The sequence below is a fragment of the Rhamphochromis sp. 'chilingali' genome (genome assembly GCF_963969265.1).
Source record: "Rhamphochromis sp. 'chilingali' genome assembly, chromosome: 14".
Taxonomy (NCBI): domain Eukaryota; kingdom Metazoa; phylum Chordata; class Actinopteri; order Cichliformes; family Cichlidae; genus Rhamphochromis; species Rhamphochromis sp. 'chilingali'.
The window spans coordinates 12664979-12680049 of NC_137941.1; the positions used below are offsets into that span (position 1 = coordinate 12664979).

A 15071-nucleotide genomic window follows, 5' to 3' on the forward strand; every position below is an offset into this window, starting at 1 on the left:
TTATAACCTGACGCGCATGCACACGCACTCCGCCACGCGAATAGCCTCTCTACCGGCGATCTGGGCGCGCAACGCGTGGGGGCTTCCCTTGCTAGAAGCGGCACAGCAGTGGGTTGTATTTCCTCGGATCCACACTCCCTCACTGCCTGTCGCACATCAGAAGACGCAGCGACAGGTGAGACTGGACTGATAACACCCGCGCTTCCTGCAAAGAGGACGGCAAAAAACAACAACAACAAAAAAAACACTTGAAATTCACCAATACAATACAATAAAATAAAAGCCCGCACAGATGTTTCCAGACACAGAATGGAAAAGTGCTAAGTTGCGCGTCGAGCTGCTGCACTTGTCGGCAAACAGGTTGATTAGTATTCCTCACAGCGGCGTGTGTGAGTGTGCATGCGTATGTGTGAGATGGCTGGGGATGACAGGCTATCATCTTATCACGACCCTTCGAACCCCCTTTTTGGCCAAGCTGTCAGTCCAAGGATTAAAATATAATTCTACATTTTTAATGTTTCCATTTCCACCTGATGCGCGCTTTATTCCTATTTTGTTGTATTACTAATCAGACTAGCCTAAGCGGTTGGTACCTCTTGCGCATCTTTTTATAAGTATTAATCCTATAATAAAAAGAAGATGGTGTGCAAATGCCATCAAAAACTCTTGTCACGTATACTCCATCTGGGCTAATTAAGACAAGGTCGTAACTGATAAGGCTAGAGGATATGCGCCTTTCCTCACATAAAATGCAAGATATCCATGTTTAAACCTATATGACCGATATACGTTAAGAAATTGGGAGTCTGTTTTATTCAGAAAATACAAACACTACATGACAGAAGAGATGACTGCATTAAACAGCTTTTTAATGTGAGCAACAGTTAATAACCCCCGAAAAAGGTCGTGTATTTCTGCATGATATTCCTATCAGATCAGCACGGTTACCCACCACCCAAGCGATTCAAAGACATTAAATCACTGAAAAAAACGCGCGCTTATTTTAAGTTGCCATTTCCAAAAACGGTGCAAAACAATAATGGGATCAAAGTCTAGAAATAACTGGGCTATTAAGGCACCACTGATGAACATTTAGGCTGCAGAAGTAGGGCACCGAAAGGACGTTATCAGTTGCATGATGAGAAGCGCAGCGTTCACCTCGAATACCACCGTGCACCACTAGATGGCGACAGATTTAAATTTCCATGTCCTGATGATGGTGTATTTGATTATTCCGCACACCATCACTGCACTGTAGTCTTGGATAAGAATCATGACAGCTAAACGGGCTTAATACGCGTAGGTAAGGAGAAATAAAATTAAGTTTTCAATTATTTTCATATCAAATATGCACTACTCACGCGTATTATTGTTTGTCGTGGTAGAGAACAAGGTGGTTAGCGAACGTTAGCTTGTGAAGATTGTGGCCTATTTAGCAGAGTGGCTGAGGAAGCTAAAGCCAGTTATCACTGCTAATAAGTAAGGGAAAGTTGTGTTATGTGTCACATGTGTCGTTTAGTGTGAGCTTAAATTTGCTGTTGAATGCCACATATAAGGAGGTACCGCAGCTGTGAAGATGCAGTTGCAAACGAATGTTATATCAAAAGAGAAAGACCAATGTTTGCAGCACATTGCTAGTGGTTAGCTCACTAGCTTCAAATAGGCCGTAAATGCTCGCGAAGTAGGTGCGTGCATATTGGAACTTCCGTTCTGGGCCTTCAAAGTAAAGTCCCAAGTAATGCGCTTTATATTGCAAGGTTGCGGAAAAATACGAGTTCGTAAGGTTCAGACGAACTACACGGTTTGTTTTTCAATGAGAATGGTAAATACTTAAAAGCCTGTTCCGGTATTGTTTACTTAAAGCGTTGAGGAAGCTTTTAATTTGAAGACGCCGTCGCCTGTCTTCCTGTGTTTTCTCCTGCTGTTGTTATGAATGTTTTTGAGGTTTGACGAGCGTAGCAAGCTAGCTTGCTGCCTATCTAGCAAGCGACTTAAAGCCACTTAACCAAAGCGACACAGAGGGTGCGTTTGCATATGGTACTAAGTGGCTGTCAGCGTGTGTTAAAACCCTGACAGATATTTACCGGCCCCGCTGTTTCATTGTTCAGTTTGTGTTAGGAACAGCGTCAAACCTGTAACCAAAGTGCAGCGGTAGCTAGCTTTTTGCCAGGTTGAGCTCAAGTGATTGTCACGTTAGTCAGCCATCTAATCAGAGTGCAATGTAACTCCGAATATAGGCAACATCGGCGTAATACAACAGTATAATGTACTGTGGTGGCTGATTGAAATAATCTATTCTCGATATGTAGCTGTGTTTGTAAGAAATATGCCTATCTTATGGTTTGACGGTGTAGGTTTATCACTTTACATATACTTGTAGTTCTTTTAAAACATTAGAAAACAGAGTTTAGAGTATATTAGAATATATACAATCATAACTGCTACACTTGCATGAAGGCAAAAAAAAAATGGAGGAAGAAGGGCAGAATGCAAGCGTACCTGTGCACGTCAAAACACAAGCATGTAAACATACAGACGGCGGCATGCTTCATGTGTTCACATGCTCAGAAACAAAAGAGACTGAAAATAAGCACAACAACTTTGAACTGAGACGCCAAACTGGCCAATTTCTACAGATCAGTAAAGATACAGCTTATCTGACTTGGTATGCAAGACTTTTCTTTATGTTTTTAGATTTAAATAGTCTATTGTTCGTGGTGTAGTGTAAATCTCTCTTCTCATGGTTTCATAGTTTCACTCCGCAATTGGTAATCGTTTTTTAAGGTAGTCAGACCCCGACCCCCCCCCCCCCCACACACACACACACACACACACACACACACACACGCACACACACCAGAGGTGTGGACTCGAGTCACATGACTTGGACTCGAGTCAGACTCGAGTCATTAATTTTATGACTTTAGACTTGACTTGAAAAAATGTTCTAAGACTTGTGACTTGACTTGGACTTTTACACCAATGACTTGGGACTTGAATTGGACTTGAACCGGTTTACTTGAAAAGACTTGATATTTTACCCCAAATATAAAATTTAACATGCATATTATATAGAGATTGAAAATGTGACGTCATTCACGGGTAGAACCGCAAAGGATTCTGGGAACTCGTGGCAAGCGGTACTAGCGCACGCAGGCTTTCAATTAAAATCAGTTATACAGCGATAAAAAGAAACACAAAAATGTCAAGAAGCCGTTGTATTATTAACTGCAATAGCCGGTCGCATGACAGCCACGGGAAACCGACGGGTAAAGAGATCGGTTGTTATCGGATTACGTCGTTGAAGAGAAATTGTTCAAGCCATGTTTCCGAAGTAACAAAGATGCGACGGATGGCCTGGATTGCAGCCATTCAAAGATCAAATATAACGTCCCAGAACCCTCCAGCTCACAGGTTAGTCTGCTCCAAGCATTTACACGAAGGTCAGTGTTTTTTAGTAGTTAATACGTCATTTTCATAACATAATTGGTGATATAGGTTACAAGCAAGTCTGGTGCTGAACAGAAATTGTCGCGCTATGCTCCTTTATTTATTGTGCATAAATAGTGAATTGTCCTGACTCAATATTGCGTTTCGCTTCTGTTATTATGGTACACTGACAAAAACATATGCTTTTATTCACAGGATAAAACAGGTTTTTTGTATCACTAATTGCCCAGTACGATTACAGCATACAATATTGTTGTCACTGCTACATTTCTGTGATGCTACCAGAAATTATTTCCACTACTAATTAATTACCGTTGAGCTCAAAGGTCCTATTAATAAACGGTTAAGGAATGTATATTTATGACAACGATTTGTGAGACTGGTAAACTTATGATACGTACGATGGTCTTTCGTTCGACACGGTGCATTTCAAGGTCCTGCACCCATCCGTCGGTAAACTGTACCTGGGCTTGTTGCAGTGACCGGAAGTTACTAAACTTCATGAGTGTGTGCACTCACTCCAAGAACCGTATGATTATAAATATGCATATAAATATGCTAAGATGAGATAGCTGACTTCATCTAACTAGCAAATGTTGTCCAGGCTACGTTGGTGATACAGTTTTTTTTTTAATGTGTATGATATTTTTGTCATGCGATTTTAAAGCCGGTCCTACAACCGCATCCAAGAATAACATGCAGCTTATCTCAGAACTGTCGGTGAAAATTATTCTTGGAGCTAGGTTTAATTGAGCTGCATTTTAAAGAGGTGCAATTTCACAATTTGTGTATATTTTCTAAGTTCACTATTTTGTCATGTGTTGAGAAAAACACAGATTTTAAAATTACATGGTCTAATATTTACATTTAGCATATAACTGCAACATTATTTTTTCGTTTTTTTTTTTTTTAAAGACTCGAAAGGACTTGAAATTCAAAGTTTCAGACTTGTGACTTGACTCGGACTTTTACACCAGTGACTTGAGACTCGACTCTGACTTGCCTGACATTACTTGAGACTTGACTTGAGACTTGAGGATAAAGACTTGAGACTTACTTGAGACTTGCAAAACAATGACTTGGTCCCACCTCTGACACACACACACAATCACAATCGCTCTTCTTAATTAAATTTAAGGTCATAAGTCTTAAATTTGGTGAGGTAGCTGTTACTTTTAAAGAGCTTGGTTAGGCGTGTGTGTGTTTTTTAGTGAATAAAAACCAGTGGGATCTGAAATATAAGTGACTATGTAGAACAACAGTCTTGCTACCTATCCTCAGGCTTAATATGCAAAAATGTTTTTTAAATTAATGTTGATTTTTTTTGGATCATTCCTAATAGTGAACTTATGTCTGATTCATAAAAGATGCTTAACACAAAAAGCCTTGCTTAAGCAGTTTCTAATAAACCCATAAATAACTCATTTTCTTCTGTAATCTATGAAACTGAAGTCAGCTTAAATTACCAGCAGTGGCCTGGGGGGGTCTCCTATTACAAATATCAGAGATAGCCGTGAAGCAAAAGGTAAAAGCAAACTCTTTGGAGAACAGGCTCATAGTGGTGGTTAAGGAGAGTGAATCCAGACAACAAATATTATCCAGTGGACTAAATAGCAGGTGGAGGAATCCAAACAAGCAGCCTGGAAATGTGTTGCTCCTGCACTGACTGGGGTTGGATAGAATTACAGAACTGTAAAGTACACCAGTGGCTTTGAAAATCGCTCCAGTCTAGACTTAAGATTTGAGATATGGTCACTTCTGTGCGTGGTAAGGTTTTGTTTTTAACAGGTTTTTCTCTTTAAGCATACTTAAGATTGTTTTATATGTTTTATAAATGGGGCCCTAAAGCTCGTTTTGTTGGTTGCCAGGCTTCATACCACCATGGGTGTTTATTTTTATATTCTTTCATATTTATTTTTGGTTCAGTGTTGTGGGGATTGAAAAGAGCTGCCGATTTGCTCGTTTAAAAATAAGTAACCATGACTTATGGGAAACTCAGTTAAAAGTTACTCACATGCAGCAAGTTCTAATCTGTAAATAGACTTAATCCATGCTTGGGAAAGTGAGCCTTCATGGCCACAAAAGGGATCTTGGTGAATATAATTATTTCATCCATGATAGTTTACAGTTGTATTATGTCCCTTTTTGGGGGAGTTTAAATACATTTTACTCAATTTGTACATTTTACATTTGTTTTTTTGTAACAGTGTTTCTTTGTTTTTATGTTATAGACTCAAGAGCTACTCTATGTAAGATGAACACTGAGGACAAACTGGAAGGCATGCTGCTGAAGTGCAGCAGCGGAGGAATAGACGGAGGAGGGAGAGTTGGCCTGGGCAGCGGAGGAGGACTGGTGGTGATGACACTCGGGGAACGATCGCTGGCTAACCACCCTCTGCTGGCCGAGGATGACGACGACGAAGACGACGACGAGGACTTGACTCGAAGCTCGCTGGTCACTCACGACCTGGTCCCTCCAGAGCAGCTGATGATGCAGGAGGAGATGACGAAGAATAGCGGTGGAGGAGAAGAGGAGGGAGGAGCCGAGGTGGGAGAGCATTTCCCCCTAAAACTCACGAATAAGTTTCCCTGCTTGCTTCATATGCCAGTGAGTTCACGCTGGTTTAGAAGTAGATCAGATTTTGATAAGCTCATTTCTGTGAGTGCATCTACAGTCTCCACTTGATCAGAGTGAGTTTGCTTTTATGCATGTTATGTTGACTTAGCCTGACATTTTGGACTGTTCAGTGCAATCAGTTCTTTTAACACACAAAAAGTACTGTTAGGTAGCTGCTAATACTGCAAACTACTTTCACACTAGTTATTTTTAGATGCCGGAATTTTCTTAAAAATTGGTCAAAAATAGGGAGCTCGCATTAGTGTTTTGTTTTTTTAATGAATGACAGAGATTTTAATTAAAAAATTTTCTGTCACTTTGACCCACTTGTTCATATTCAGAAACAATATATTTGTACACTCTGATCTTCTGAATCAGAATAAACTTGCAGCAAATGTGAACTTTAAAATAGTAATTTCTATTCTAAGAATACAGCATAATGAGGATAATCTGAATTCACCCTCAGGGACAGGTTTAAAGCATTGCTTCTCCTTGGGAACTTTAAGAGCTGGAATTGTATGGTTTGTGTTGTTTGTCTGTCTGTAGTTATTACAGACAGGTTATTTTCAGAAAGCTGAAAAGTGGCTACATACATTTTAAAATGCCAGTCAGAGGATTTGAAAACGCTGTCCCTGGCCACCTGGCAGATGTAATCTCTCAGCCTGTTCTGGGTTGTAAGGGGCTGAGGCTTCCCTCTGGTATTTTATGCCTGAGGCAACTGTATGGTGAGATGCCCTCACATTGGTTGATTATGCTCTGCTTGCCCAGTTGCACCTGTCTGACCTGGATAAAGTGGTAGCTGGCTGGGTGGCCCTTAAAGTAGGTCATGTGCGATATTCAATGTATAAATGACTATGGTCCTACTTTTACAGTTGAGCATCAAGCAGGAGCTGAAGTTGTCTGAGCCAGCGGTCTATATAAAGAAAGACAAAAAGGCAATCAAGGATCTGACAATGTGTCCCAAGAAGAAAAAAAGGAAGCAGCGATCACCAGCAAAGGTGAATTCCATCTGTGGAATTTTTATATTTTTAAAATACCAGGGACAGTTGTGAAAATTCAACACTACATGTGTTCTTTTTTACCCCCTTTGTAGATTCTCAGCATCAATGACGATGGCTCATTGGGCATACCAAACCCCAAGTGTCACGTCTGTACTCACTGTAATGCTGCGTTCAGAACCAACTACCATCTACAGAGGCATGTCTTCATTCACACTGGTATGAATAAGCCTGGCATGTATACAAATATGTAAAACATGTTGCTGTGAAATTAGATATGTTGACAGTAGGGGATCTTTTAGTCATCAAAGGAAGCTAAAAACTAAAAACAACTGGTTTTCATATATGTTACTGAAAACCTAGGTGAGAAGCCGTTTCAGTGCAGCCAGTGTGACATGCGCTTTATTCAGAAGTATCTTCTCCAGAGACATGAGAAGATCCACACCGGTGAGTAACAAACAGTTTGGTAAAATTCTCAATTGTTTTTATAATTATTGCTATGTTAGCCTGAACTTTTTTCTTTTTAAATACTTGTCTCTAGGTGAGAAGCCTTTTCGCTGTGATGAGTGTGGGATGAGGTTCATCCAGAAGTACCACATGGAGAGGCACAAAAGGACTCACAGTGGAGAGAAGCCCTACCAATGTGACTATTGTCACCAGGTACTATTCTTTTGATTGCTTGTAAATTAGTGTATTCGTAAGGTCCAAAATTGGTAAATATTTTAATTAGAAAGACATGAAAGGTCTATTTCAAACCTTTAGTTCAGTCATTTTGGTTCGGACAAAGGGGAATTAAAATGTGTTGGGGTTTTTTGGTCTTCTGTTCACTAACTTTGAAAAATAAATTTGTGAACTAGTTTTCTTTGGGTTATTTCACAACGACACTGTGGTCCCTTTAAATTGAGCTCTGGCTCATTTTCCCCCTTAGTGCGGTTCATTTGTGCAGATGTCAAGATGTGTGCTCGGCTGCTGACAACCACACCGAGACCCTTTGAAAAGGGTGGTCAGTGGGAGGTTCTAGCTAAATACATTCTTTGCATTCTGGGATGTGGCAGAGTACACAATCTGTACAATATTGCCATTTCCATGCAACCCAAACTTCAGGTGGATTTCAAAACAGTATAATAGGGATGACAACTTGACCATCTCGTATAATCATGGCTTTAGGAGTAAATTTTCAGTGTAGTCCAGTTGTCCAGACCTTAAGCACCTTCCTGTGTTTCTGGCCAGTAAGTGGACTGATCATTCTCACGTAGTTTTTAGTATCGCGTTTTAGTTAATTTGGAGCTAGCTTGTAATTTTCTTTGAAAAGAAAGCAGAATATGTGAACATATCAAACTCATCAGTTGAACAGATGAACTACAAGTGTGAAGATCTCCTGTGTGTGGATGTATTTGTGTATTTGAATAGTTTGTGGTACAGTGGTTGGCTGTAATATAAAACATGTACGAATATGTGTTGAAAAAGGATGAGGATTGTAAAGCGCTTTCAGTGGTCAGTAAGACTATAAATGCACTGTGTAAACGCCACCCTATTTCAAGAAAACACAGGTAGAGACAGGATGATCTTCTGTCTTTTATTTTGACTCTGTGAACTGACTTATCACAAAAGAATACAAACACTAAATATTGCAGTGTAAACTGTCATTGATTGCTTAGTCAGGCTAAAATTATTTGCTGACATGTTAACAATTTGCTTATAATGATAGGAATGCCTGCTAAACAGTTATTACACAAGATATTTTTTAAGTAGTTCAGCTTCTGTGAATTTGTTGAGTGCATTAAACCTCTAAATACTGTGTTTAAGACCTTTAGACTAAAAAGAGTCTGCTTAAAACTTAGTCTGGTTAAATGGTGTTTTTGGCATTCAGCTTTTTTTGCCGTCCTAAAAAGATTGTGTGATTAAAAACACATTTGGTGTGAAAACACTGTCACTAGTGCTCATATTAAAGATCGTTATGGCTGTAGAGAGTAGACAGGAAGAGTAAAATTGTGAACTCAATATTAGAGCCAGTAATGAAGGTTCATGTATAAAATAAATGCATTGTGTCCTCTTTCTGCAGTACTTTTCCAGAACAGACCGGGTTTTAAAGCACAGAAGAATGTGTCACGAGAACAGAGAGCGAAAGGCGAACAAGACTGCCGGTAAAGTCGGACCTTTACGTGAAGCAGACTCTTTAGGGCCCCCCTTTGTTGCCAAAGAGTGCTCACTGCCCAAGAAAAAGCGCCAAAAGTGTACAGACAAGAGTTCAGGAGCTTCCACTACTGCCCAGACAGAAGGGCACACTTTTACCGTGGTAGAAACAGAAGAGAAAGAGGAGCAAAAGGGAAGTCTTTCTCTATATGCTGTGTCCTCCAAAGTCAAACATGAGTACGTGATTGCTGACTACTCTGTGGACCTTCCTGAAGAAACGGCTAACCAACACCAAGATGGCGACGTCTCTTCGGAAGAAACAACTTCTCCTAAGCTACTTCTGAAGAAAGTCCGCAAGCGGAGTCTTAAGCAGTCGACTGAACAAACTCCTCCTTGCTTGTCCACTTTACCCTCCTTTGAGGAAAATACTAAGGTGGCACAGTACACCTTTGAGATCGTGGACAAGCAAGGCCTCTTAGACGTAGAAGGCAACAGTGAACTCGAATCAGTTGAAACTCTTCAAGGAGGACAAACAAAACCAGCAGCCAGCAGCACAAACTATGACGACGCGATGCAGTTTCTCAAGAAGAAACGTTACCTTCAAGCTGCAATGGCTAACAACAGCCGGGATTATGGCCTGAACACGAGCAGCATCTCCTCTCAGCCACCTGTTACACAAACTGTGGTGTCAACAGTCATCGACGAAACTGTTCCCGCCACCATCCTGGAGCCCCAACCCATGAACACAGAGATTAAGACTCCTCATGACAAGAATGTTTTGCCTGATGAGGTTCTTCAGACACTGTTGGACCACTACTCCAACAAAGCCAATGGGCAATCAGACATTTCTTTCAGTGTGGCTGACACAGAGGTTACCTCAAGTATATCTATCAATTCTTCCGATGTTTCTGACAGCAGTCCGGTCGAGAGCCTCGGAACATCCAGCGCTCAGGCTCAGCCGCCTGCAGAGAAAGTGAGTCTCTTGCAAGAATACTCCAAATTTCTCCAGCAAGCACTGGAGAGGACCAGCCAGAATGACAGCTACCTGACCAGCCAGAGCCTCAGCTTGGTCTCTGAAAACCCCACATTAGCTGGACAGCCTCTGTTCTCCACAGAGAAACAGTTTCCTTCCCCCAGCAGGTTCAAATCAGGGATGAGCTCTCCACTAAGGTCCACCTTAGAGAAACCTCACTATGGGTTGCTGGTCGGGGACTCCCAGCACTCGTTTTCCTTTTCAGGCGACGAGACCACCCCTCCCTCTGCGGTGTCCCCAGCTGAGGAGGACTTTCTGGAGCAGGTCTCTCCCTCAAAAAAGACTGACTCTTCACAAGGGATACTACAGACTTTTCAAATAAGCTCCTTTGAACAGAACTTCAAATCTCATTTCCAGACGTCAAGATCTGCAGCCTCCTCGCAGTTTACGGTTGCCAACGGACAAGTGAGTGTTCGAGGACACAGCACAGAATTCTCAGAGTTCCCTTTAGTCCGAGTCACTGAGACCAGGTCTCAACTGAACTCATCCCCTGACGTTTCGACCAGTGAATCGTTTGGCTGAAGAAATGGAGGCGGGAGCGTTCATTTCTGTTCATCATTTCTGTGGCACTTTATCTCGTCTTTCCTGTGTTTTTGCCAAATCAAATCCCACTGCAAACGAGGGGTCTTTCTTTTTTTTTTTTTTTCTTTGTGTAAAGCAGTTATAATTTTGTGCTTTTACGTTCTAAACTTCTTAAACAGGAATACTGAAAAATGATAATCATACTATAATTAGCATTTCCCCTTTTGGAAAAAAAAGTCAAACTTCCTCCAGAATGTACATTATGAGATTAAGCGACCAAAGTGTAATGCAGGAGATTAATATTCTCTAATTCCATTGCCATTATTTTTAATGTTTGTGTCAATCATTTCGCCTTGCACACTTAATGATCAAGTCACACTTGCTGCTTAATGCAATATTTAGACTTATTAAAATGTAGTTTGCATCTATGTACACTCCCCCCCTGAGTTTTTCAACTGCACTGGCGGTTGGGTGGTCCAGAGCTGCACAAACCTACTGTTATTGATACTTTTTCCTTATGAACGCGTTAATTTTTTTCTGCATTTTAAGATCAAAATCTGTGATTCAACTGAGCTGAAATGAATTGGGGCCACATAAGTTTGTCCTGCTCCCGAAAATCATGCCCCCTTCCCCCATGGCGGTGGTAGATTTTTTATTTTTATTTTTAAATTTTTTTTTTCTTTAGCTACTTCCCCTTGCTCTTTGTTTAGTTTTTTTTTTTTTTTCAAAAAATATCACTTAGAGCTTTTTTCTTTATTCCAGCGGTTAAACTGTCTGCTGACATGCACGGTGACACAAAGTTGTGTTACCTATTAAGGGTATTTCTGCAGGATTTATATTAGATTATCACAGTATGTATAAGTCACCTTTTGTTAAGAGATTAGTGAGACTAACCACTTAATTAGTTTAAGTAGAAATTCAAACTAATTCACTTTTTCTTTGATCACTTAAAAGGACGTAGCTCTTATAAGGGAAACAAAATTAAAGTTCATGATCCCTTGTATTCAAGAGAATTTGATTAAAATGAGCAGTTTATTATTTTGTGCCTTCTTTTAAAAGAAATATTACAATTTCCTTTAGTCATTCCTGCACAATGCATTTATTTCTACTTGGTCTACGCTCTAAGGCTACTAGTTCCACTTGCACAATACAGACAAGCACATAAGCTATCAACGTGTTCACACCTTCATACGTTAAGAACTGGGAGCTTTATTTAGTTTTGCCTTTTAATATTGTATTATTTTTAAAATTTTAGCAGAGACATATCACCAAACTTAATAATCAACATATTATCTGTAGTTGGGAGGAGTTAACGTGTCATGGACTCTTCTCCAGTATGTGTGTAAGTGCAGATTTAAGTTGTAGATGTCTAGATTTGCTGATAATCACTGATTTGCTGGAATTTTCTGGTCAGACTCATCTGTACGGGCCTTGTTGAAACCATGCAGTTTTAAACGGGAGTGGCAATGAGTTAAGTCTTTTCTGTACTTCATTACACTGTTGATTGTCGTTCACGTCTTAGGTGCTGTTGTGTTAAACGATGTTTTTATCTTTTTGTTTTTCGTGCACCATCCAGTTTAGGTTTGAAACCAATGTTGAGCTCCCTCTTGTTACAGCTCCTCTGACAATCAGGGACACACAGAACCACGTTAATCATCGAATACTTTATTCTTCCTCAATGATCATTCCCTCTAGAATGTATAGAAGATATCCTGCTGTAAATACATTGTATATTTTTCTGCTCTGAGAAGTACTGTTAGGTTTTATTTTGGTCCATAGAAAGACAAGGCGTGTGCAAGAAACACTTTTGTCAGTGAATTTGGCAAGTTAATTTGTTTTTAAGCATTTATGAGATTCAATAATGAAACGGTCCATCTTCCTGAGAAAATGTGGCTTTTGCAGAAATCTCACCACTGTATCAATATTATATTTTCAGTTTAATTGGTGATTGATCAAAGTGAATTTAGATTTTTGTGAATGTTCATTATGATGGGTTTTACTGTATAACTATCATCCGTATGATATATTAAAATAAAATTCCTTTTCAACATATTTAAAGTAAAAGAAAAATGTTCTTAGTGGTGGAAACAATCCTCCATTCAACAGCTATTAGAGTCTTGAATTTGTGTTAAAATATCACTTAAAAGTTATAGTGTGGTTGAAATACCTCACTAGCTGCCCTTTTTTTTTTTTTTATTGTAAGCAATCTTTAAAAGCACAGTGCAGATAGAAACGATGGTTTTGTAAATTGTACCCCATTTAGTTCTTTGAATTTTGAATTCAGTTAAAGTGGAAACCTATTGGAAATTAATGAAGTATGTGAGCAGTACGATGAATATTTCCTTTTAATTAACTATTGTCAGTAACCTGACCATAAGTGTCCTTGTATAAGCTAGAGAAATCTCATTTGTGTGCGTGTGTGTGTAAAAAGATCAGAATTTTTTGATAAAAAGCTATTTTTGAAACGTCATTTAAAGCACTGATATGTACAGTATATCATATGCAGTCATTCTCGCTACCCTCATTTATCTCTGTATAAGTCGTTTGTGTCAAGGTTTTTCAAATACAGATGGGAATCTGAATTTTTTCTTGATTTTAAAGAATTTGCTTCACAGTAAGGTTGGTCTTACGTTAGGTTTATTCTGCATGGTCTCTGACTTGTTGGGTCAAGTGAACTTGTTTTATGGATAATGTGCAGCTTTAATTGTAGCTGATTATTTTCAGTCAAGTAACCCATATGATTAGACTTTTGCAATATACAATGATTTGTAAGCAATCTGATTAAATTGTTTTTGATTGTTGTGTGTCATGTCCTTATAAATAAATAATTCACAGCATGTGATCTTGAATTGTTGTTGATGTACAGAAGGCGTGCAGCTGCTGGTGAAACTGAGTGTGGGTGGGTAAATGTGTTTCCTGATGGAAAGCAGCCAGAAAAGACATAAAGAGACGCTGGGATATTTGTTATGGTGTGTTAGGGGAATTCGAGGAGAGTAGAAGTGCTGCAGAAGACTGTTTTCATAGGTACACACTCGTACAGTAACAAATTGAAAATCTTTCACCATATCGTGGTACACGGTGACATCTTTTTCAGCAGGTCCAAAACCTGAAGATATATTCAGTTTACAGTGATATAAAAGTGCAAAGCATAGAATTCTCACATTGGAGAGCGTTGGAAAAAGAACTATTGATGTTTATCATGGAAAAATATGTGGAAAAACGTATATCAGAATAGTTCTGTCTTAATTTTCTGACAAACTGTTTGTCCAAGCACTGTAAGCCTTTATCACAGCCCAGTAAACCATGAAGGTCAACCAGCATGCACAACAACAGGACCTCCCCCCACGTGAAATGCAGCTATCAAATACACCTGTGCTTTCCTGCTACCATACAGTACTGTGGGAAAACCTTCAGCTACTCCTCGTTTCGTTATATTTTGCTTCCATTTAGCCTGTCTTTCTTGTAATTTTCAAAGTGGTGTTTAGCGGGTGTTCTCCAGACTTTCTGAAAGTTCTCTGGACATAGCTACTTTTATACTCTATTTAAGCATAAAAAGGCACCTAACTCAAAGGATGAACCAGTGTTGTGTCTACATATAACAGAAAACTGAGCAAAGAAGTGTGTTTAAATTGTATCTTTAGGCACTTTAATATTAGCAGTCTGTCCCAAAAACATTTCTTTAGCCAAATCTACTAAAAATTCCAAAGCTAACACAGACTGGCATAAAAAACAGCAAGAATGTTATTCCTTAAAATATGGGATCCAGAAAAGATCTGAGAGATTCATCTGGTCCTTCAGCTGAATTTCAGTTGTTCACTGAGGCCTCATTAGACATTGTCTCGGTGGAAGGGTGGCTGTCAGGAAGCCATTTTTTAAGGAAGAGGAAACTGGAGGGAAAGGGTGATGTAGTGATGAACCCAGATATTCAATTTTTGGTTCAAATCATCGTCAGTATGTGTAGAGAGGGCCAGGAGAAAGGTAAAACAGTGTATATAGCCATCTGTGAGATGCAATGGAGTCTCTGCCCTGGCAGGATTTCAGCCAGTGGGGACTTTGATCTTTAATGGGAAACAGCTGATTGGTAATGACTTTATTTCTCCCCATGGCAATGATCCAAAACACAGTCTTCATGCAGTAAAAGAATACTTGGATGACAAATCGGACTGGCCTCCCCAGATCACAGAGAGCCAGCCAACATCCAAAAAGAGCGTTTAATGTCCTTTAAGAATCCCAGAGAACTATTCCTGAAGGTTATTAAAAGAAATTACAACAAAGTTTGCCTAAGAGAGTTCAGACTGTGATGAAAGATGGCCATACC

The 15071-nt window shown here is 39.6% G+C and overlaps 1 protein-coding gene across 5 annotated transcripts; it reads left to right on the forward strand.

Annotated features, from left to right (window-relative positions):
* Window positions 1-1199: 1199 nt before the first annotated feature.
* On the forward strand, window positions 1200-13582 carry znf148 (zinc finger protein 148). 5 transcript variants are annotated; one of them, XM_080903708.1, is made up of 7 exons: window positions 1200-1303; window positions 5682-6058; window positions 6940-7065; window positions 7161-7284; window positions 7429-7512; window positions 7607-7725; window positions 9128-13582. In XM_080903708.1, the coding sequence occupies exons 2-7, from the start codon at window positions 5705-5707 to the stop codon at window positions 10751-10753; spliced, it is 2433 nt and encodes an 810-aa protein (XP_080759834.1). In that variant the 5' UTR covers window positions 1200-1303; window positions 5682-5704; the 3' UTR covers window positions 10754-13582. The 5 variants fall into 5 exon arrangements, with proteins under 5 accessions (XP_080759834.1, XP_080759837.1, XP_080759836.1 ...); XM_080903711.1 differs by having other exon boundaries at window positions 5682-5998; XM_080903710.1 differs by lacking the exon at window positions 1200-1303 and adding an exon at window positions 1329-2665.
* Window positions 13583-15071: the final 1489 nt, after the last annotated feature.

Coding starts and splice junctions, on each gene's coding strand:
- znf148 (XM_080903708.1), top strand. CDS start 5,705: ATGAACACTGAGGACAAACTGGAAGGCATGCTGCTGAAGTGCAGCAGC. Junction 7,285..7,428: donor GCATGTCTTCATTCACACTG/GTATGAATAAGC, acceptor CTGAAAACCTAG/GTGAGAAGCCGTTTCAGTGC. Junction 7,726..9,127: donor AATGTGACTATTGTCACCAG/GTACTATTCTTT, acceptor CTCTTTCTGCAG/TACTTTTCCAGAACAGACCG.